The following is a 25,932-nucleotide window of genomic DNA, read 5'->3' as shown; positions in this document are numbered from 1 at the left end:
ACCAATTTTGAGGCCGGGTTGACTTGGGGCCGGGTTGACTGTAATTCATTTGGCCCACAATATTCAAACTTCATAAGACGATTGTTATTTGAAGGAGGTAATACTTTATTTAATTCCCATGTCTTACAAATGCTTCATCTTTACTAAAAAAAAATCACTTTCTGGCATATAATGCTCTACTTAGCAGTGCTCTTGTTGGCAATTGATTTTAGTATTTTGTATGGAAGTCAACAAGTTGAATGCAAATAGTGTACAAAGATTATAATGTATACAATACTGTAAAACAATATATATTTTCTTATTTGATCACTTTGTAAAGAAAGGGAAGAAACGTTATTCACTGCAGGAAAATATTTAGCGGTGTTTTACCATCGCATAAAATTTAGTCATGTTAATTGTATTCAAATCATTATCACGACGTGCTTTTCTTACATCCGAAAAATGGCTACTTCTCCAAATACAACATTAACTTCTCCTAAGAAGAAAGATGAATCAATTCTTGAAAAGATTGGAACCCTAGGAAGAAAGAAAAAGGTTAAAGAAGGTAAAATGCACAATTTTCATTGTTCAAACGAGCTTAATCATGAAGATTCTCCATCGCCAAATTAGGGCATTATGATTAATTTTGTGGGTGGGGCAAAAATGTAAACAATTTCCTTTTGTTTTGGAATACAGTATCTTTGAATTGAATTGACATGTTATATTACCATGAACTGTTGTTCATTTATGACTTATTTTGGAGTCTGGTCAATTTTCACTTAATTTTACAGGGTCCTACTGTACTGTAAACCAAAAAATATTTTAGCAACTCGAATAAAATTATCTCAAAATCAGAAGCAAACTCCAGGAAATAATGTACCAAAACATATTTATTTAGTGTGAAAGAACATTGAGTTATTGTATTATGGACTTCCATATTCAGGGATCAAGTTTGCTAATGTGCAGTCTGACCAAGACTTGAACCCTGGACCCTCAGAATACGAGTGGGAGTGGTTTCGTCTAACTACCGGTTCTTCTAACTGATCTTATATAATAAAACAGGTAGTGGTTTCGGCTAACTTAATTCATATAGTGAACAATAGCTATTGTATAATGGGCACATCAATTATCGCGGGTCTTAATGTGTGGTTTATCACACATTTTCATGCAATTAAAGACAAGAAACTGAAAATTTAAACATATTATTTATTCATTTCTTTAGTATAATAATGATATTTACATACAATAATAACACAAGATCTCAGTGAATAAACAACATCATAGAAATATATATACGTTTAAAAGTACAACCTGAAAAAAAAGCCCTAACCACGGATTTAAATTACAAGGATCGGACACTTTCGTTTAGCTTAAAGTCCCGTGGCGCGCATGCGCGGAATCGGATAAAGGTGGACAGAATGAGATGGCGGAACGCTCGAAGTGTGAAATATGACATATTTTCACAAGAGTACGTGGTGTTATTGCAGCTCTGTGAAAAATTATACACATATGAATGTATAGATACAGTATTATTTTGTGCAGCTAAAGTATTAATATATGAAAATATGCCGATAGAACGCTGCGACGCTTAGTTAAAAAGTACCTAATTTGAAAAATATTCGCCTATTGTTTAGGCATACTCTCTACACTTTGACGCCCTTTTACGTCAAGCATAGATTATTACCGCGATTCAGATTAAGATAATTATTTTTTACATGGTTTAATGGTGGCATTGCAAAAAAATGTTCCTTGATTGCTAAAATACTTTTAAAGAAATTCATGTTTGAGATGTGTCTTTATTTCTGTGAATTATTTCCAAATGATTTGTACGTGTTTTATTTGATCTACCCTGGGACATAAGACATTATCGTATGTCCCAGATCTACCTGTATGTTAGTATAAACATAGTAAATATTCTACTAATTATTGTATTAAATATATTTTCAGATCATTCTAGACATTCGTTCATATATAGATGAATTCATTAGATTGGCAAGGAAGAAACTTTTATTGGCATATAGAACAGCTGTTTTATATATATTTTTTCATAGTTATCCTTCACAATTCACGTCAAATGATTTATTTGTCATAAGTTTATTTTCATTATTTTTCAAAGAAAGGACTATACAAATTAAGTTGTTTATTTTCAATTTCATTTATAAATGTTAATAAAGAAAATAGATTTACATTGTATTTATATATATCCTCTTCAGAATCATTTTCTTACCACACATGCCATGGACTGTAGTTAAAGACCGCGCACATACAACATATACATTCAAATTCTATTTGTTTTTAAAGATTGAGTGTTGAAATTATCACATGTAACCTGATAATGAAAGTTTGAAAATAAAGTTTTTCAATTATCACTTGTTACCTGGTAATTAACCCCCTTCAAAAGTAATTAAACTTCAAAGAAATTTAAGCGATGTGTAAAAAATAATCAACAGTTACTTTTATTTCGCATAATACTGACTCAAACTGTAAAGATTTTTATTGTTTTTTAGCGTTACATTAAAAAATATCAGAAATATCTTTCTACAGGCATTCAAATAAAAAGAATAATTAAAATATACGAGTGAAATAATTAAAATATACGAGTGACATTAAAAAGGCCGGAATCGAGACAGCCACACGAGAGTACTTTACTGTTCCGATGATTGTCTACTGCACTGCACCGACATTTGGAAAACAGATTTTACAAAAAAATAATAATGCTATAAATGATGAAGAAAATTTAAATATCCTATGAAAATGGCAATACATGTATTGACAATATCAGCAATATCTTGTATTTAAAAAAATGAATAAATTTACTTTACGTGTTGAGCGAATTGTAAAGCCCGCAATACATTACCCGTAAAACAATTGTGCGTCAATTAATTTGATTACATAACCAAATAAATCTTAAATATTGCATCTTTGATCAACTGTGAATAACTTCCATCGGCTTCTTTTTTATTTTGAAATTGAATTTATTATGTTACCGTAATAATAAATTTCAAATATCTGCTTTTTATATAAAAAATGTAAATTTACCGCGGATTTTGTCAAGTTAATTTCTTAATCGTGGTTGCAGACAGATAGTCTGTACCTTTAAAAAATAAATTAGATATTTGAATTAAACAAGCATTTTTCTTGAAAATAAACTTTAAATTTCAAAAATCGGATAATAAATGGAAAAGCTATATGGTATTTTGTAAAGTAGGTATCCGTTGCGAACGGGCATTTACGCTTAGCGCTGGTAAATTATCAATCGATGTACCTTTATCGGGTGCACGACAAGATATTTAAGCATTTATATAGAGTTAACTAGGAGTGTCCGATCCCTGTAATATAAATCCGTGCCCTAACTAAACAATTAATTTTGCAAACAAAATAATATTGTTTTTTTTTTGTAATTTATTCTTGACTCAAAAACAACCTCAGGACAACTCCAACTACGAAAAAATCTAAGAAACAGACAAATACGAATGACAGCGAAACAATCAACATTAATGACATTACTACAAACATTCCAGCGCCTATCTCACCTCTACCATCGACACCAGTAAACACACGTTCACCGGACACAGTAGCCAGTACATCTTCAACATCTACAGTATGCCTGGATGAAACATTAATGTTTAGTGACACTAATGAACAAATTATTTCCGTATCATCCATCTATGGAACATTCCAAAAATAAGAAAAGACGTAACACAGAAAAACTTTGGTATCTTTATTATTTTGATTGTATTATATACTATATATACACAATCAACAACTTTCTGGCACTTAGCCAACTCTCATTCTATTTTTAGAAATTTTTGATACTATTTTTGGTAAGTCATGTGACTTACCATCCTATTCATTTTCAATACTTCAGACCCAAAATTCTGTTAATTTTTTATCCTGATGAAGACCTCACGGTAGGTCGAAACCGGTAGATAATTAAATAATATAAACATCCCTGGTGTTGACGTGTAATTTTCTTCCTACTTTACCTTATCAAAAATAATTTATCAAATAACGAAAAAAACTTTTCAAAATAAGTATAATTATATAAACATACTTCTACAATATATTATATTCATTAATGATATTTGCGTCATAATTTAATTATAACAAAATATTGATGATAAAAACACTATATACGTGTATATGAACCACGTTTACTTTGCCTTTAACTACTATATAACATCTGTTATACGAAACCACTTTCGCACCTCTTCATAAATTAAGTTAGCCGAACCGGTAGTTAGACGAAACCACCCTAATTCTCAGAATACTGATGCACAACTCTACTGACTGAGCTATAAGACTGCTTATTTATTTCATCCCCAAATAAGGAACAGTTCTAAAGAATTAATTATTAACCCTTTCACTGCCATAGGGACGGCTTAAGCCGTCCCTGTTATTTTCGGCGTATTTGCCATATGGACGGCTTTAGCCGTTTCTATAATAATAATAGTAATAATAATAAATTATTAAAAATAATAATAAAAATAATAATAAATATAAAGAAAATTATACCATCGACAATAATTATTATTATACTAACAGATTTGGAAACATATATAATTATTATAATACATATAACAAATGATAATAATTATATTAATTTAATTAATTAATAATATAGTAATTACTTACAAAATCCTTTGGCAAATAGGTGAACAATAAAACAATAACCCTCTGGCAGCGAAAGGGTTAATGTTTTCGCAGAATTCTTCATTTCACCAGAAAATACACAATTATAAAAAAAAATCTGTTTTAAGTGTGTTTGCTTTAACATTGTCTTCTACAGATTTTAGCTTTTTTATTGACTTGTTCACTTTTATCTGGATAATTTCCAAATCTTTCTTTATTGTAAACACTTATCTACAATATACAAAGTTAGAGTACTGGAGCCTCTATAGTATTTTCTGAATCAGTATGTTGAACCGTTATGTCTTCCTTACAAAGTAACAAGTTAAATCATTATTTGATTTTCAGCTATTGAGCTTCAAGAAGAAGGTAAAAATGCGATAGAATCACCAACAAGTCCAACTACAGCAAATGTTGGCCCAGAAGGGTACTTTCTTGGTTAGTATCTTAGTTTTAATTATTTATTTGATGCACTTTAAAGGTTATTAGTATTCGACATTTTCACATTTCATAAGTTATTTTCACATTTTACATGACATTGTCATATTTTATATAATATCTTAGTAAGTCCATGTTACAATATTCTTCGTGGTTGAGGGGTTAGAGTCGATGACTTCTAATCCAGATACCTCTCTGGCGTGGGTTCGATCCCCGGGAAATGCTTTGGTAGTTTAGCGTGGCGGAAGGTAGTCTAGTAGTACTGGTGTAACTCTCCAGGAATGATGGTTAGGAAACTACCCGCCTATATGACTGAAATACTGTTGGAAAAAGGCTTGAAATGAAACAAACATACAATATTCTTCAAATTGTATGATAAATATTTATAGTTGAGATCCTTGAAGAAAAAGTGATCTACCCTTATAAGGGTGAGGGGGGGGGGGTCATCCATGCTTAGAGGGGCACTTGAGGTCTTCCTTCACCAGTAAAACTGGAAAGTTGCCTTATGACCATTACGGTGTTGGTGGGATGTAACCCCCCCCCAACCCCTACCTCCCAGCAAAAAAAAAAAAGAAGAAAAAAAAGTGATAATTGTTATAAAAAATAAAAATCTCCAAAATACTAACATGTATGATAAATTTTGATTATATTTTCAGAGGAAAATGAAGAGAGGTCTATGATTGAGCCAACTTCAAGAGATGAACCTAAAGTTAAAGAACTAATTAAAGTAAGACTATTATTATAAAAGACCATTTATTTGCTTATATTCTATATATGTTTAAAATGTTTGTATTCAATGAAACTGATTGCATTAAATGTTTTATTGTACTTTTTGTGAAGTATGTAATGTTCTTATTCTTGAAGTAAATCAGTATGATTGTTTATATAAAATCATCATTGAACCCATTGCCCCTGTCAAATATCTGCTTAAATCAAATCTGCATAGAGCATTTTTCATCAGAAATTTAAAAAAAGGTGCATGATGAAAGAGATTTTGTTAGTTTCTTATTTTTTAACTGTCTGTAAAATTGCTTTGTTTAATATTTGTGCAAATGTGTACATGTTTATATGCCATGCTGGTTATATGCTATTATTTTTACATGATTTTGTTATCCCCTTACACCCCTGTCTGTATGTCAATCCTCCCTCTGTCTTTCCACATTTGTACATATATTAATCATTGGTTTTACAAATCAACATGTAGACAGAAAGGAAACAGTATTATAACTTTACTTAAACTTTGCATGATTTTAGAATATTATAACAGAAACAAAGACAAAAGAAAGAAAAAGGTAATAAGAATTTGGAGTCACAGGCCTTGTTTCATGTGAGTAAAATGAGCAGATAATGTGACTGACTCTGTTGTGTTTGGTTATATCTGGTTATTTCCCTTGATATTACTTCCTTCAGTGTGTACAATTAAGATTAATTACTTTTATAATTAATTATTTATTAAAGATCAATTTCATGATGTGACTGATTATTTTCAGTTGCTCCTGGAGTGGATTAATGATGTTTTAGCAGACGACAGGATTATTGTCAAGGATATAGAAGAGGATCTTTTCGATGGGCAGATTTTACAAAAATTAATTGGTGATTATTATAGATCATGACTATTAATATCCTTTGAATTATTTCCTCTTAATTGTCTGTAGGTCTATAAATGGATCCATAGAAAATCACAGACATGTAATATTTAAATGGAATGCAATTTATTCAATAATACATTTTTTGGCTAGTCATGTTCTGTTTTAATGAGAAACATTGTACCTAATCAATGCAACATTTACTTCCATTCATCTTTGAGAAATTGGTTTCTTATGAAAATTAATAGGGAAGATCGTGGGACATGCCTAATGAATATCAGAATGTTGATTCATACTTATCCTTAACCCTTCTATACATGTAAGACTATATTTGTACAGTAGACCTGCTCTGCTTTAAATATGGAACAGTTCCTTAGAAGTTGAAGGGATTTCAATGTCAAAGTGCAGAAATCAAAAATCCATTTTTATATGACATGGCAGGCTATGTTAACCTGCAGCTTTGCAAAAATTCACTGACAGCATAGGTGTATTGTGTCTTATCACAAGTTGGCTCTAAATTGATAACTCTCTACAGTACATCAATATGGGAAAACTTGTTTCAGAATAGCTGTTGTTTTTACATTGTGAACTTAAGAGATAGAAAAGAGAAGTTAATAAATATAGTACTGAATATTGAAAACAATTTCTTCTTTGCTCCTTTCAGAAAAGTTGGCTGGTATAAAGGTAGATGTAACTGAAGTTTCGCAATCAGAGATGGGACAGAAACAAAAACTACGCGTTATTCTTGATGTTATAAATAGAATATTAAATCTGCCGCAACTTGGTGCCTGGACCCAGCAGAAATGGAGTGTTGATAGTATGATTAATGTTGTTGTTGTTGTTTTAATCTTTTCTTCAGCTATATTTTATTTCATGGACTCAACCTTCTCTAAATTTTTGATTATCCATTGTTTACAATCTGAGCCAAAATTGTAGAACATCATTAGCAAACACTATAAATTCTGGCCAGTCACGGAGGTAATGCTTGATTCCTGGAGCGATATAGATTTGTAGTGGTTTTCTGTCATGAACAGAATGATTATTTGTATTGTGAAAATACATATATACTTTTCAGCTCAACTGTCACAAAGTGACAAGGTGAGCTTTTGTGATTGCTTTTCGTCCAGCATCCATTAACTTTAACTTTAAATGACATCTCCTCATAAACCTCTAAGCCATTTTCATCCAAACTTCACAGTAATCAGTAATCCTTTGGTGGTCACCTTTGAAAATTGTTCAAAGAATTTAATTCCATGCACAACTCTGGTTGCCTTAAATGTGTATAGTAAAACATAAAAAATCATCTTTTCAAAAACCCAATGAACTAGAGCTTAGATATTAAGCATGAAACATTAGTGAGTGCCTACCAAATTTGTTCAAATAAAAGTCCTGGGTTCTAAGTTGGCCCTGCCCCGGGGGTCATTGATCTTCCTTATATGTACATAGTAAAAACTTAGAAATATTCTTTTAAAAAACCCAAAGAGCTAGAATTAAATATTGATTATGAAACATCTTGTAATGAATATCTATGCAGTTAGTTCAAATTAAAACCCAGGCCCCGTGTTCACAAAGATTTAAGGATCAGGATCAAGATCAGGATCAAATTTAAAAACTCTTAATATTCTTCCTTTTTTACCCTCATAGATTAAATATCTAATATTAATTTGATAGAACTGGACTTGCAATAGCAAATTAATGAAATTTTAGAATAAATTTATTGTTATTTTTACAAGAAACGGGTATTTTCCAGTTGATCCAAATATTGATCCTGATCCTAAGATTGATCCTTATTTTGATCCGAATATTTTTGTATTTGTTTTGTTATTTGTTAATTTTATCTCAAAAAAGTTTGATTTCTGTTCAAATCAGCAATTTTTTACATTTTGAATATTTACTATTTAATTCTAGCAAAACACAATAAATTTTAGTGACATAAAACAATGAAAATAAAATAAGGATCACTTGATCGTGATCCTGATCTTTTCTTTGTGAACACGGGGCCTGGGTTCAAAATTGGGCCCGTCCCAGAGGTCATTCATTTTCCTTATATGAGAAAAGTAAAAAACTTAAAAAATATCTTCTTTTATAAAACCCAAAGAGCTAGAGTTTAGATATTTGTGTTCAAATAAAAGCCCTAGGGTCAAAGTGGCCTCGCCCGGGGGGGGGGGTGGCGGGAGGGCGTGTAGTTTACAATATTACTTGTTCCTTGTCATTAAGAGTTTTTATATACAGATGAGCGTTTTCAGGGTCATCATGGCCCTCTTGTTTTTTGTTGGTTTGGTTTTATATCGCACCAACACAATAAAGGTCAAATGGCAACTTTCCAGCTTTACTGGTTGATCTCAGGTGCCCCTTTTGAAGCTGGCACCTGTACCATCAGTATTCTTGAAGCTAGCTGGATAGCTCCCTCACCTGATAGAATCCAAAGTTTATTGCATGATTTGAACCCACAGCAATGAGGGGCAAGTGATTTGAAGTCAACCACCATAACTAAGAGGTGGCATAGAGGTTAAGGTGTCTGCCTCTCAACCCAGAGATCATATGTTCGAGCCCTACTCGGGTCATGACCATGTTTCTTCATATGACACCAGTACTGGTTGGGTCCAGGAAGCGGACTAGAAAGAGATAAATATAAGTTGCAAAAACTTGTTTCACAATGGAGCTTAAATAAATATGTTTAAACCAATGACCATAACTGCTTGGCCACAGAAACATACATACTTAAACATACTTTATTGAAAGAACAATGTCTTTTATTTTCCTTGAAAGTTAGTGGTATATATCATGCCTATAATCATGAACAAACATTTCTAAAAATAGCATTAGATTATTATAATACCGGTTTTATATAAGTAATGTTTTATTCTGTAAATGTATAGAGAGAAACTTTTCGTGTCTTGCTTTTCAGGTGTTCATTCAAAGAATTTAGTTGCAATTTTGCACCTCCTTGTGGCTTTGGCGAGACATTTCCGTGCACCAATCAGATTGCCTGAAAATGTTAATGTATATCTGGTTGTCGTCCAGGTAAGATTATTTGATTACTGTTACATTATTAGTTATAAATACTTTTGACATGTTATATGGGAGAGTTCAAATGGTTGTAAGAATATATAATACATTTCCAAGATCATTTGCCTTTTAAGTTTGTTCTACTGGTTATGTATAAAGTATAAGTCAGTGGAAGTTCTATCATCATTTACAACATCACCTGTCATAATTTAGATCGAAATTAATGACAATATATGATCATAATATATGAAAAATCTATTGAATTAATACATACAAGAAAAGTAACTTGGGCAAATTATGTAAACAAGTTTCTTGATGAATGGAATACATAAACTGAGTTCCTGATTGTCAAGGACGGACATCTGTACTGAGTGTCGTAGACATAGGTGTCTACATTTGTACTGAGTGTCATAGACATCTGAACCAGGTATCTCTGACATCTGTACTGGTTGTCTGTAACGTCTGTACTTGGTGTCCATGACATCTGTACTGGGTGTCTGACGTCTGTACTGCATGGCACCAATATCTGTACTAGTTGTCACAGATATCTGTACTGTGTGTCACAGACATCTGTACTGGGTGTCACAGACATCTGTACTGGGTGTCTCTGACATCTGTTCTGGGTGTCTCTGACATCTGTACTGGGTGTCTGACGTCTGTGCTGGGTTTCTCTGACGTCTGTACTGGGTGTCTCTGATGTTTGTTCTGGGTGTCTCTGATGTCTGTTCTGGGTGTCTGACGTCTTTACTGGGTGTCTCTGATATCTGTTCTGGGTGTCTCTGATGTCTGTACTGGGTGTCTCTGACATCTGTACTGGGTGTCTCTGATATCTGTTCTGGGTGTCTGACGTCTTTACTGGGTGTCTCTGATATCTGTTCCGGGTGTCTCTGATGTCTGTTCTGGGTGTCTCTGACGTCTGTTCTGGGTGTCTGACGTCTTTACTGGGTGTCTCTGATATCTGTTCGGGGTGTCTCTGATGTCTGTTCTGGGTGTCTCTGATGTCTGAACTTGGTGTCACAGACATCTGTACTGGGTGTCACAGACATCTGTACTGGGTGTCTCTGGTATCTGTACTGGGTGTCTCTGAGGTCTGTTCTGGGTGTCTCTGACGTCTGCACTTGGTGTCACAGACATCTGTACTGGGTGCCACTGACATCTGTACTGGGTGTCTCTGACATATGTACTGGTTGTCACAGACATCTGCACTTGGTCTCACAGACATCTGTACTTGGTGTCACAGACATCTGTACTGGGTCTCTCTCTGATATCTGTACTGGGTGTCTCTGACATCTGTACTTGGTGTCTTTGACGTCTGTACATGGTGTCTCTGACGTCTGTACTGGGTATCTCTGACATCTGTACTTGTTGTCACAGACATCTGCACTGGGTGGCACTGACATCTCTACTGGGTGTCACAGACATCTGAACTGGGTGTCTCTGACATCTGTACTGGGTGTCACAGACATCTGTACTGGGTGTCTCTGACGTCTGTACTGGGTGTCTCTGACGTCTGTACTAGGTGTCTCTAACATCTGTACTGGGTGTCTCTGACATCTGTACTGGGTGTCCCAAATGTCTTCTGTACTGGGTATCACTTACCTCTTGATATCACAGTCGTCACTACTGTGTGTCAGATGTCTCTGGTAGTCACAGACATCTGTACTGGGTGTGATAGAAGTCTGTACTGGAAGATAAATGGTTGTAATATTATAATGACTTCCACATGATACTGAAGGTTATGAATGACACAAAATATAGACTAAAGTGTCGCATGATAATCACATGGGACATATTTACTATAAATCATGCTGGTAAGGTTATCACGATTCACCTTTTCCTTTTACTACGCCTTTTGTAGCTTGCCTGTAAACATGAACAGCTCAAAATTTTATCTTTAAATTGAGACCGATTCACGAGTCGAAGTCCCGGTGTGTCAAAGATTTTACGCAAGTCCCTTCAACTTCGACTCACCAAAGTTCTACTCTACTATTATTACTATGCTTTTTAGATGCCTAAATGGCAGTAACATGATTATACCCTTGGTAGTCTCTGTCTTTCAGTGCACACTTTAGAAAAAAGATAAGGTGCCTCTAACATTAAACAGAACAAAAAAGAACAATAGACCCCATTATGTTTTAATAGAAAGAAAGAGTTAATGGCCCTTTATTAGAAATTGCCCCTTTTCCTGTTTCTTAGGGATGTTTGTCGGTATTCATGTTTGTCTGACCATTTGCAGTTTTGTGTCAGTTGTATATCTTGAACCATTTGAAGGATATTCATAATGCTTGAGTGAAATGTTTCTATATAGAGACGTCTTACAGAATCCAATGGCCTTGGATGTGACTAGCAGTATGCACAGTCATTTCCTGTACACTAATTAACTTTTAAACAGTTAGAGGGACATTATATGGTCAAGGTCGCAGTTAACGATCAATGTTCTAGACAGCAATTTTTTTACACAGCAAGAATAGCTAACCAAAGTTTGAATACTATAATTGTTTTGGACAAGTTTCATAAGTGGGCGTATTCCCCCATTGAAATATTATCTTTTGTTCATTCAAACAAATTTGCATCTAGGGTTGTTGTGACCCACCTCGGTGCTCTTGATAATGAATACAATACATTACTTTACTTCCCGTATGTCAGAATAGTCTGTAGTGGTAGACAAATGGTTTTAATATTATAATATCTTCCACTGAATAATGACGGTAATGAAAACCGCACATGATTGTCTGTGTTTGAAACAAACAACCATCATTATCTGCGATGCTGTCGATTGAAACTTTTCCCTATAAACTGGCAGAGTTTTATTGAATTAGTAAAAGAAAAATTCACCAATTTTGATTTTTTTGCAAGTTTTGAAATATTTTAGTATTTATAATTAACATTCATTGTATATATATATATCAATCTCAAATTGTAGAAAAGAGATGGTATTCTGCAGCCAAGGCGTGTCGCTGAAGAAATTACAGGGACAAATGAGTGAGTAAATCTTGGGTTGGCAATCTTGTTGAATTTTGATTATTGTCATTTGTCATACGCCTATAGACCTTAGAGACATACAATGGTATTGCGTTGTTCATTTGCCAGTCTGCACTACCAAAAAGGGATAAGGGGCCATCTAACTGTAAACAAAATAAAAGAAAACAATAGAGTTAATTCTCTAACAATAGAGGAAGGGGCCAATGGCTCTCTATCAAACAAAAGAAACTAACAATAGAAATTGCCCTTTATTCCATTTTGGTCGCATTTCAGTTTGTCTGTCCGTTCGCACTACTGAATAGGGATAGGAGGCCATTTCATTATAAACAAAACAAAAGGAAACGATAGATAAGTTGTCAATGGCCTTTTATTAAACAAAAGGAAACAACAAATGCAATGGTCACTTATTTCATTTCTGTCACATGTCTGCCTTATAGACAATTGGTTCATGTAGCATAACTTTTGAAGAATTTTAATGATTATGTTTATTTTTGACATGTTATATAAAAACTCAGGTCAAGTTTTACTTTGGCTACAATCAACTGATTATTGATAGAGTTATGCCCCTTTTAAAGCAATTTTGAAGTGAAATTATTGTTTTCTGTAGAATAAGTTCAACAGGATTTCAGTGATTGTTTTTATATTTTGCATGCAAGTATGTAGAATAAAAACACAGGTCAAGTTTGATTTCTCTGCAATCAACTTATTGCAAATTTCTTGTAATCAATTTTTTTTTTAAATCTATGCTTAGTTATATTACTTATATATTAACTTGTTAATAAAAAGAATTAAACTGTAAATTTTCTTTTTTATTTGATTGAAAAATCATCATCTGTGCAATTTATGACAATAAATTTGGTATATATCTCTAAGACACATTTTTAGTCAATGATACCTTCTTGCAAATTTGGAATTGGGTGTAAATTGCCCCACCTCAACGAAGCTGTTCATGTATTAGAATGTTATTTCAAATTTTGTTCATTATTTATTTATGAATAACTTCAAGTAATATTAAGCATTTACATTAATTACTTTAGGGATAAAAAGTAAGAAATTAATCTTTTTTAAAGGTGAAGATGTTACATTTATGCAATTTTCATCTTTGATCGATTCTGGCAAAGATTGCATTGCTTAGCAACTTTTTTGTTGCATAGATATCCTGTCATTATATCTTTAATGTGTTTCTTCTGTCGCAATGACAAATGAGAAAATTATCAAGAAATATTTTCTTTTTTTGCTTTTTCAGAGATGTCGGTGGAAAGTTTGGTAAGCAAGTAAACAAGTTCTTATATGTAATCGTATATTAACTAACAGATATGTTTAAGAGATATTTATGTAATTCCATACTAAAACCTGTTATGTCATGTAAAAGATAATGTATGCAAATGTTATTGGATATTTCAATGTAAACATATTTTTATATATACATGTATATAACAAGCTTTGTATTTAGGATTGGCAAAGGGAATTTATTTCTCTATATGAGTATGTTCTAACAACTGTGTGATGTATCAAGGCTTATTACAAGTGAAATATGATATGGATATGTGAGAGGACATGTTATTTATAATGAATTTTTTGAAATCTATTTGTTGGTACAAAATTTAATTGTTGGATATTATTGAACAGTATAAACTGCTAAAATTTTGCTTTATTTAAAGATCCAGTACAAATCATTTGTTTGAAATGAATGAAGGAATGAGGGGAAAAAGAAGAATAAATAAAGGAATGAGCAGTGAAAGATTGAGTTCATGAATGAATGAATGAATGAATGAAGTTCACATAAAGGAAGTTCATAAATGAAGGAAGTTCATGAATGAATGAATGAATGAGGTTCATGAATGAATGAAGTTTGTGAATGAATGAAGTTTGTGAATGAATGAAGTTCATGAATGAATGAACAAGTAAGATTTTATTAATTAGGGCAAATTAGAACATGAAAGTGGTACATATGAACTATCAAATTTGTATTGATGCTGTCTGTATGTCATAGTTCCTAAAACATCTGTTATTAATTGATCATATTAATTCCACCTAATATTTCACCTTGGTTTATTTTTATAATAGAAGAGATTGATGGTAAACTAACTCTTGTTTGCACAAATAATTTTATTTTACAACTCATGCATTATGTTTCTATCAGGGCTCAAAAATACATAATAATAACTCTTGTCGAAGATTTTTACACATATTTAATTTTAGCAACACTGTTACTATTTATTATTTAGACTCTTTTGGTATTGCACACATTTGAAAATTTCTTTTAATCATCTTCAAATCATTGTCTATGTGACATAGATGCCCCCACATTTCACAGTTTTGCCAGTGTATAGATGGACAGCAGGACATAAGGACAAGAGAAAAATCTATATAGCTTCCAAATGGGTGTTTCAAAAGTTTTTCATGACACTTTGAGACTTGTCAATGATTATTGCAGGATGATTATTGCAGGTTACTATCACCAGGTCAGAACCAAACCAACACATTTTCATTTTAGTATGACATTTTGCTATTGAGTAACTTGCACTTACCACTTACAAGTACCATCTTTGAACAGGCTTTATCAAACTGAGCCTGCAACATTTTCAAAATAAATGTTTTGGATGTTCTTTAGGAATTTTTTTCTCTATTTTATCGTATACCCAAAATTTCAGGTAATATCCTTAACACAAATTAAGATAGGAAAAGTTCAAAAGGTATTTTTTATATGATTTTTTGAGCCCTGACCTTCATGTCTATCTGTCAGTAAATAATGTTAATGGCATTTCTGTTGCTATACATGTATATTTTACGCTTATTCAGCACTAAATATGCTTATATATACATGTACATATAATCTTCTATATTGTATCATTATCAAGCTATGCTTTAATTTTGCATCATACCTAAATATGGCATTTCTATATATAGAACAATGCAATGTCTGTGCTACTATTGTTTAATTGTTTGATTTCATTGGAGATGATTAGAAGTTTTGAATCCTTACCAAACTTGGTCTTTAACTTTCATTGCATATACATATAATTCTATTTTAAGTTAGTTAATCCAACTTTCAGTTTGCAAAGCTTAGCAGTTCTGGACACATCTTTGTTGTTTATATCAATTTTATTTTATAAAATAGAGTCAAGCTTTGTAAGAAAAAGTAAAAATTTGTTTCATAGTTTCTTCAATGAGTATTCAAAATTTGATTTAATGTAAGAGTTAGAAATATAAAATGTTATTTGACAGGCCTCAGTGGCCAACTGATTAAGGTATCTGGGTTCAAACTGCAGCCATTTTAAACTGTGGGTTCAAATCTTACAAAGGATGTTAGATTCTTTCTTGTTAGAAAGCTATCTAAGTAGCTGACAAAAGGTCAGTGGTTCTACTCAAGCACAAGAAATAATGCCCGGAGAGGTGCCTCTGGTTCTCCTCAACCAAGGCCGGAAAGTTGCCATTGTAAGAGTGACTCAAGCCCAAACCATTTTTTTTATACACTTGCACTTATATTTTGAGGGTTTAATGTTTTTGTCTGTCTGTCTGCAGACAGACTTTAACCTTGTGTCATATTCATTTCTGGAAACAATATACCTTTAGAAAATAGCTTATTTGGATATAAGTCAAAACTGTCTTACGTGACCTTCCAGGGGACTTTCTTAAGAGAGTCACATAAGACAGGGAGTCATAAGACAGGGAGTCTCTTAATACAGCACATACATGTAGTGTTAAAACATTTATTCAAAAGTAAGTACAGTGTTAAGAATTGTATACATGTACATGTACAATGTAATTGAATATTTGATTATTGAATGGACTATTAAACAATAAGTGCCTATAAAACTAATAAAATAATGTCATAATGTACATGTATGTTTTTTCATGTTTCCGGTATGTTTTTAACCAGACAAGAAGTAATAACAGAGTTATCTTTCATAACATAGTTGCTAAAAACAATAATATGCAAATTCCAGACTATACAAATCATGGTCGCTAGTCATGTTACACGGTGAGTCGCTTAATACAGTGCAACTTTTGTTGAAATCGTAAGGCGGACTCAAGCGGGTTACATAAGACAGGAAGTTACTGAATACAGTGGGTTACTATGGCAGTTTTGACTAAAATGCTACTGTGATCATACATAACATTGATTGTCAATCTGAAGTTTTCAAGACCAGGAAATTTCACCATAAATGATATTGGACATTCTAAATAAACCTAATAAAATAAAATAAACTTGCAGCTAGTCCTCTTTTGCTGGGTCATGTGGGGGTTGTGTTCATTGAAAACCACCCTTCCTTGTTGATCTTGTTTTTCATATTTTCTTCATTGAATATCTCGTATCACATGACTGCAGTCACAATTGATTCTTTTAAATGATTTCTTAATTAAGCCAGAAATTCTTCAATTATTCAAAAATTGTATTTATGTTTCATTTATTGTTTTAGCGAACAATTTATATTATGTACAGTAAGTATTTCACTATACACGATCACAATTTACCCCTCGCCCCCACCCCCAGCTTTCCCTTCCTATCATCCCTTATGACCTTTATGTTTTATGGTTCTAATTATTTTGAAATTAAAACTTGCTGTTTTGAACATTTCAGAGCGAGATGCCTTTGACACTTTGTTTGATCATGCACCAGACAAACTCAATCTTGTGAAAAAGGTATAAAATTTATATTAGATATTTTTAACATTATTAAACAGGCAGTACTTGCTAGTTAGTTATGTAATTTAGCAAAAAAAAAAAAAAATAATAATAATAATTTTAATATTTCCAATATTTTATGAATAAACTATGAATATTGGTTATTACATGTGCATTTAGGTCCTGCCTTGGAGAATATACATGATACAGAGCAAATATAGATGGTTAAAAGTAGGGTCAGTATGCTATGTTCTGTTTATAGAATCTAACTTTTATAAGAATGATATAAAAATGTTGTGGTGATGAATGGTGATTTACAAAATCTTATATAAAAAAAATATGGATGAATACATGTATAACATAAGCTCCTGATGAGACTAGTGTTATTTTAAAACAAAACAACAAAAAAACACAAGATATATTGACACCTTAGTGCAGTAACAGGTTAACTCCTTAAATAATTCAATGGGAGTTAACCTGTTACTGCACTAAGTTGGCAATATTGTCCTTCATACTAATAATATACAGAAATTTACTGAAAAGAACAGTTCTGAACCCTCAAGTGTCAAAATGGTAAACTAAGAAGCGAAAATGCAGCTAATGATATATAAAATAGAATCTGAGTGTTACAACAGTGCAATTAGCAGTAAATATAAAACACTGGCTCCCTAACTACTGTATTGATTGTAAAGGTTGAAGTTCGACACATAATTTATATACGAGTGCAGAAATAAAGATTTATGTGGATATTTTCTGTTATGTGTATGATCCTCTACCTTCATGTCAAACTGTAAGACAATATAGGTAATTGTTAGTGTAATGTTAATAGAATCAATAAATCAAAACTAAATTCAATAATAAGATGAAATATTGGCAATTAAAAATAAATTTATCTGCTGCAGTGAACGTATTAGCTACTGATTTATGATTTTATACTTGTATTTGATGATGATATTGATAGGTATAAAACTTTCAGACAACAATTAAACAGTCAATAATGAATTTACAATTATTATCTACAATCTAGACTACTAGGGCAAGCTGACTTGGGTTCCTCTGTCAGTTGAGTGTTTGTTCTACAGTCCTCGGCCTTATGGGTTTGAGTCTTAGTGGATTTTAGCTAAGGCCAATGCGTCACTCTACATTATTTTGTTTGTATTTTGCAGGTCTAATACCATTTGTAATGAGTCCTCTGTTTTAAATGTTTTATGTTTAGGAGAAGAATATTATAAAAACACTTTGTCTTCCATTCTAATCCTGATTTGTAAGAATATTCAAAATGCTTTTGTATATATTGTAAATTGTAACACGTATATATATTCTGAAAAATAAAATATGTGTAAAATAAATGTTTAATGTAAAGAAGAACAAGAAGTCAGAATTAATCCAGTTAAAAAATTTTGCACTTAAATGACCCCTTCCTCAAAGAAATGAGAAATCTGTTCAATCGAGAAAATGTATAATGTAAAAAAAATTAAACTAAACATTTTAATAGTTTGACTTTAATTTGTCATCATTAGAAATGAAAATCAACAATAAAAAAAATAATAATTACATAACGTCCATTCAGAGAGTTACATCAACATCATATTTAGCGTACATAAATATAATTATTTATATACTTAAAAAGATTTTCTCACTTAAATACTAGCAAATCTTGAAGTGTGAATACGCTTCAACGGATAGAGTATTCTAATAATGTTATTGACAAATACGGTACAATTTTTGGAAGTGCCCGACTATTTTAAACGTTGGTTCCAATTTACGCTGTGCATAACGTAGCATTTGTAAATGGGAATCAAAATTATTCAGTCATTAATTTATTTCTTGACAGCTAAATTTCATTTCCAGAAATTACTAATAGAAGTGAAGTTTATTGAAAATCCTTTTTACTTAAAAGGTAAAGGTATATGATAAAAGGAAAATTATGTTGTAGTAGCTTTCTGAGGCTTTGTATTTTGGTACTTGCAATGTTGGAAAATTGATATCTCCCTCGACCTGCTGTCTTGAGAGATATCAATTTTCCTCCGCTGCTCATTGTAAAATACAAAGTCTCAGAAAGCAACTATAACATAATATTCTGAATATATAGGTCAAAATGGTTTTAGAATAAAAAAATTGTTCAATATAGAAAATTTGTAATAAAACCCAATAAAGTTACATTTAGGATAATTATGAAACAGGAGGAAATACAACTAAAATGTACAAGAAAAATTATGCCTTAATGCAAATGTTATTTAAAAAAAAAATGAAAGATCTCAATTTATGGTGTTTTCTCCATTAGTAATACATAAAAGGCACTATTATGTCCACTACAGTGACAGTATGCTTTGAAACTGTAATCTAGTATGTATAATTTACCAAAGAAATATAAAACCTTATTTTTACAGAATACAATGTATGTTTATAAACAATGTATGTTTATTTTGTTTTAGTTACTGCAGCATTGTTGATTTCTTTCATTTCAGACACTGGTGACCTTTGTGAATAAGCAACTTCTAAAGGTGAATTTGGAAGTTTCAGACATACATACACAGGTAAGTTATAACATCTGTCCCATGTATCCTAGTGACATATTATCAGCTGCTAAATTTGAGCATTATAGACACACTAGTTATATATAATTTCTTTATACCTGCATACATATTGAAATAAGCAGCCTCCATGACTGAGTTGTTAAAGAAAAAAGTTGCCCCATGGCTTAGTGGTTAAGGTTAAAGTGAAATAATGGGCCTGCCTGGTCGAGTTGTCAATGGTCAGGGTGAAATAAGGAGCCTCAGTGGCCGAGTTATAAATTTGGCAGTGAAATAAAGAACTTTGGCTGAGTAGTAAAGGTGGCAGTGAAATAAAGACATCTTTGGCTTGTTAGTAGAGGTGGCAGTGAAATGAAGGGCCTCCGTAGCTGAGTGGTTAAAAATGGCAATGAAATAAAGGACCACCTTGGCTTAGTGGTGAAGGTGGAAATGAAATAAAGAACCTTCTTGGCTGAGGGGTATAGATGGAAGTGAAATATAGGGGCCTCCTTGGCTGAGTCGTAAAGATGACAGTGAAATATAAGGGCCTCCTTGGCTAAGTGGTAAAGATGGCAGTGAAATAAAGGACTTTGGCTGAGTAGTAAAGATGGCAATGAAATAAAGGACCACCTTGACTTAGTGGTGAAGGTGGAAATGAAAGAAAGGACCTTCTTGGCTGAGGGGTAAAGATGGAAGTGAAATATAGGGGCCTCCTTGGCTGAGTGGTAAAGATGACAGTGAAATATATGGGCCTCTTTGGATGAGTGGTAAATATGGCAGTGAAATATAGGGACCTCCTTGGCTAAGTTGTAAAGGTAGCAGTGAAATATAGGGGCCTCCTTGAGTGAATGGTAAAGATGGCAGTGAAATAAAGGGGCCTGCTTGGCTAAGTGGTAAAGGTAGCAGTGAAATATAGAGGCCTCCTTGGCTGAGTGGTAAAGATGGCAGTGATATATAGGGGCCTCCTTGACTGAGTGGTAAAGATGGCAGTGAAATATAGGGGCCTCCTTGGCTGAGTGGTAAAGATGGCAGTGTTTTATAGGGGCCTCCTTGGCTGAGTGGTAAAGATGGCAGTGAAATATAGGGGCCGCCTTGGCTTAGTGGTAAAGATGGCAGTGAAATATAGGGGCCACCTTGGCTTAGTGGTAAAGATGGCAATGAAATACGATTCCTCAGTGTCTGAGTGGTTAATGTTGATAAATTTATCACCTTTTTTCTGTGGACTCGTATCCTTCTAGGGAGTTATGATTGTATTATGGTAGTCATCTATATAGTGACAAAGTTTCCAGCTCTAACCTGTAACAATGCAAAGATTACACCAAAGTTCTTCCTTCACCAGCCAAGTAATCTAGAAAGGCACTTTATTATTACATGACAGTGTCAGTTTAACTTTAAACCCAACCAAACAAAGTTAAGTAAGAAAAAAATAGGTTATCACATATAGAATCATATTAGTGTTGAAAGCATCTTAGTTGTATGCTTGTTTGCCATTTTGCATTGTTAAGTTTGTTTTGTATAAGAATTTGTATTATTTATTACCAGAACTCTCCTTTCACTGATGTAATTGTGTAATTTCATTTGGCATAATGTAAATGCCCTTCTTTAATAACAATATATGAATTACCAATATTAATGTGATTGAAATGAAATATTATCCTGTTTTTGTTTTATCAGAAGTGTAAATAATCTATTTTATATTTAAGTTTCATGATGGTGTGTACCTTGTTCTATTGATGGGACTACTAGAAGGTTATTTTGTACCATTACACAGTTTTCATCTGACCCCTGAAGAGTTTGACCAGAAGGTTTGTACAGAATTTACTTTTGCTTCAACTGACCTAGGCTTATAAGGATTAACTCTTGGCCTGCTGGCAGCATCAAATTCTACCCATGTGACCTGTGCTGTCAGTGCTGTCTGGTTATGGTCTGCGCTGTTTGATTTTCAGTCAGTACATACTATGAAATTTTCACTAAAATGATGAATGGTTGTGTCCATATTGAAAGATTAACAAAGTCCATTTGAGACGTTTAGTGTGGTAAGGGATAAAACCACTTTATTTATAGAATAGACTTTTCCTGCATTAAACCTTGGAACTGTCCATTAATTTTATGAGGTAATGGTGTTATAATGCTAAACTTTATTGCATGGGTAGTAATTTTCAGGGTTATTTCTGTTATATGTAGAATATGGATTCGACTTAAGCACTTTTATGGCACTATGATAATATCTTAACCCACAGAGTGGCACCAAGGGTCTTCTCAGACTAGTAGCCTACAGCTTGAAAGTTGACCTTTACTGTGTTGGTGTGGGTAAATGGCAAGCTTAATGTATATTGCCATGTGCTTGCAGTCATACATTTATCACATTAATATCAAAATAAAGTATCAAGCAATACACTGCTAGTAGATCCCATACAAAAACCGTAGTTACTTAAAAGCTTTATTTCAGTACGCTCACTCACTAAATATTGACACATCAATATTTGGCTCCTCACACAAATCATGGATATCCCAATATGTTCTTTATATAGAATAACCTTTAGTAATGTAGTTATGAAGCCTAATATTGGGTACCGAAATAACCCATCATTGAAGTGCTTGTATGCATGATATTTTACCTATTAAAGCCATAAAGTTATTAAACATAGCATATAACTTATTTTTGTACCTTCTCCTGAACTGATACATTGTACTTAGATTAAGTCTCATTCTCACATCTGTTTTTATATAGGATCTGTTCACGAGCCAGTATGAATAAATAAATTGCATATGTGATTATCAGAGTAGGTAGTGTGTGAATACTGTGATGCTATTCAGCTAACTTTTTTGAAGGTTGGTTGTTCTACTCAGGTGCCAACTCATGTCTGAAATAATGAACTGAGGGGCGCATGAGGTCAGCCTTCACCAGTAAAGCAAAACAAAAGAAAATTTGATCTTAGTACTGTTGGTTAAACTTTAAACCCACCCAAAAAAAAACAAAAAAAAATTGAATGACTTTGGTGCTAATTGGGCACTAAACTTGATTAAAACCAAACTAAACACCCAATTAAAGGGAGCTGATGGGTATCAATCGCAAGATTTCTAGTTGTGAACAACAGTAACTTTCTTAATTGTCCACTGTCCTTTTTGATCTCAAAATTCATTGTTTTATTATCAGCAGATAATTTATCTATTCTGTCGATCACCGCTAACAGTATCTCTTAAATCATTAACTTTAAAGATAATGTAAATAAATTAATTATGTTTTACAACATTCATCATTCAATGCATTTTATTCACTTCCTGACATGATGTAGTGGGAAAAAAAAAGAAGAAATTATTTGAAATGAAGTATGATTTACGTTTGTTGTGTTTTTATAGCATGATATATAGAGTGGACCCCTAAATATCTCGTGCCTTTTAAAGTGTTCCATACATGTATATGAACTAATGCAATAAGTAAGTCTTACAATAGAATTCTGGTTATTTTGCAATACCATTGCCCTTTTTAAAAATAAAATACAGGCATGCAATTTTCGCTGCTAAAAATTGGCTCAAAGAAAAAATCTGCCAGTTTTAGCCCTGGTGGTGAAGATTTGCCTAGAAATACTTATTCATTCTTAAATCACTAAATTATACATTCAGTTCTATGTAGTTTGTTGTCTTCCCTTCTGACATTTTTGTTTTTCAAGCTCTGCTGCTTCTCTACTTGCTTCCCTCTCCTCAAACATCTTGAGAGCTGCAGAGCCAGAAACTGCTTAAGGAAGCTTGGTGTAAAAATAAGTACCATGTCCTTTCTTCTTTGGTTCAGGAATGGAAAGAGACCTGAATGCTGGCGAGACAAATGATTTTCGAGTACTAGTAACTGACGATGAAAGACATAACGCCAGCGGTTCTTCTGGATGAGATTTGGTTTTGGTATGCGATAATAATGGATGGCTACAACACAAAGAACTTGCTTTTCCTAGAAATGTTGGTTGACTATCAGAAACAATGTTAGAGGAAACATCACATGACTCTGTCGTAACAGGAGAAACAGTTCTGGGAGCTATTGTAGCCAAATCTGAAAACACATGTGTAGCCTTTGTTTTAGCTGCACTGGGCTCTGGGCTAAAATTAGAAGTTATTCCAATGTTTTCCTTGTCCTGAGAAAATGGAAGAGCTCTCGGAGGATTAGCAATTTTGGAGGGTTCTAATTTCGATTTATCAATTCCAGCTACATCAAGTGGAAACAAGCCCGAGCGCCTAAACCCATGGGATGCATTTTCTAAGGTCCTTACAGTTTCCCAGGCTGATTTAAATACTGCAGGGAATTGACGTTTTGTTAGAGTTTCGCCAATGTTTTCTAGTTGCCATTTTTTCAAATTTTTCTTCCATGCTGATTTCATTGGAGAGAAAAAACCAACATCACACGGCTGCAAAACGTGAGTGGCGTTAGGTAATAGACAGTAAAGAATGATGCCATTATTGGCACAGAATATAGCTGCAGCACGAGACATATGAGTTGTATGCCCGTCCACAAAAAGTATCACGGGCTTTGTTATATTTGCATTGTCGACAAACTCAGAAAAGTGCTCCAAAAAAGCAACAAAAAGTTCGCTATCCATCCAGCCGTTGCTGGTATGTCCATAGATAGCTGCAGGAAAAGCTTCGATATCAGTGTCTCGAAACCTTTCACCGGGATATACAATTAATGGTGGTACATAATCCCCGAATGCATTAAAGCAAACCATTACAGTGATTTGCATAAAATACATTAATTAGATTCTACCTAAACACATTGCTGTTCTTTCAGCTATATCGGGATGGCGATTTTTAAAACCATAGTACCAATCCTTCCCAGGTTTGTTATTTTTTAACGGGTTACAACGGCGGTCAATATCTAATATTTTCTGAACTTCTTTTAAAAGTTCATCTGTGGTCATAGGATATCCTATTGATGCCATGAGCTTAATGTAGTCACAAAGGACATTTTCTTCTGCCTGAGTAAGAACCGTAGCTGGGCCTGGTCGAACTCTTTCTTTTGGACTGCGTCCGGATAACTTGTATAGTAATGTTGTCTTTGGAACACCAAACAACTCCGCAGCCTTCCTCCTAGACAATGCTCCAGATTTTACGGTAGCAATAGCCTGCTGCATTTTTGAACCTCAATGCCATTTCTTAAGACAAAAGTGGTCGGTAACTGCCGAACTTAAGATTTTATGTCGGCAGTGACCGACCACTCTCTAACAAGGTTAAAAAGGAAGACGCGGGCGCACAGTAGTATATTTTCGACGAGAGGACAGAAGCTACATAACGTACATGCTAAAATACTCGATAAAAAAGCAAGTAATAAAGTTTTAAAAATCACAAAAAGTATGCCTCCCCGTTTACAATCGTAGTTAACAGCAGTAATTTACAAATAAACAAATCTTACCTTGTCTTAGAGTAGCGATTTGTCTGTGATAAATTTCTCTTGAACTGGTAAAAATGGCGAAAAAAATGATGATGTAATTTTTGACGTCATGAAGTTTGATTGGCATATTATTAATTATGATTAATTATCAAAAAGTAATAAGTGGTCGGTTATTGCCGATGGACGAAAATACACGAATCCGCTCTAGGTCACCCATATTTGGTTAAGATTTGGTTAAGTTTGCTGCAATAAATTTAACTTGCTGTTTTTAAAGCCCAGCCCTGTGAAACATCACATTTAGAGATCTCCCTCCACCAATAACGCTGAAAGTTGCCTTTAACCCTTTCCCTCATGAGCATATTGTGAAAAATGGCTGTTTTCACTGAAAAGCCTCCTGATACAAGTTCAAACTGCTATGAAACTATGAAATACTTATCAAATTTGGCACAAATGTTGACTGGACCATTGCCTTTGTAACGACATGCTCTGCCTTAAATTTCCTGTTACCATGGCAACGAGGGGACATCTCAAAATTGCCAAAAATCACTATTTTGCCTCGATTTTTTCCATCAAAATTTATTTGAAAGTGCTGCAACTTCTCATGGGATTGAGAGAGAGTCAAAATAGTATATGAAAAATAATGCTTAGCTGTCTGAGCAGTGACAGCTAGACAAAATAATTACACAAAGTCAGGAGGGTAGAGTCTGGTCTAACCGCTCTAAACTGGTTTAATTAAATTTGCGTGCAAATGCACTGAGGAATTTGCGTGCAAATGCACTGAGGACTTTCTTAT

General features: G+C 33.3%; 1 protein-coding gene across 1 annotated transcript in view; it reads left to right on the top strand.

Annotated features, from left to right (window-relative positions):
* Window positions 1-384: 384 nt before the first annotated feature.
* The window catches only part of LOC132725584 (beta-parvin-like), a 47,135-nt gene continuing 21,587 nt past the window's right edge, over window positions 385-25,932 (top strand). The window contains exons 1-11 of the mRNA XM_060710722.1: window positions 385-544; window positions 4,957-5,046; window positions 5,703-5,773; window positions 6,537-6,639; window positions 7,297-7,449; window positions 9,541-9,656; window positions 12,565-12,623; window positions 13,870-13,889; window positions 17,209-17,270; window positions 19,721-19,789; window positions 21,469-21,570. Coding sequence (XP_060566705.1) covers window positions 442-544; window positions 4,957-5,046; window positions 5,703-5,773; window positions 6,537-6,639; window positions 7,297-7,449; window positions 9,541-9,656; window positions 12,565-12,623; window positions 13,870-13,889; window positions 17,209-17,270; window positions 19,721-19,789; window positions 21,469-21,570 — 948 coding nt within the window. The 5' untranslated portion in view covers window positions 385-441. The remainder of the gene's footprint in view (window positions 545-4,956; window positions 5,047-5,702; window positions 5,774-6,536; window positions 6,640-7,296; window positions 7,450-9,540; window positions 9,657-12,564; window positions 12,624-13,869; window positions 13,890-17,208; window positions 17,271-19,720; window positions 19,790-21,468; window positions 21,571-25,932) is intronic.

Source organism: Ruditapes philippinarum, unplaced genomic scaffold, assembly GCF_026571515.1.
Source record: "Ruditapes philippinarum isolate M1 unplaced genomic scaffold, ASM2657151v2 ctg425_1_1_1_1, whole genome shotgun sequence".
NCBI classification, from domain to species: domain Eukaryota; kingdom Metazoa; phylum Mollusca; class Bivalvia; order Venerida; family Veneridae; genus Ruditapes; species Ruditapes philippinarum.
Note: the sequence above shows the minus strand (reverse complement) of the source record. Positions and strands in the feature narration are given on the sequence as shown.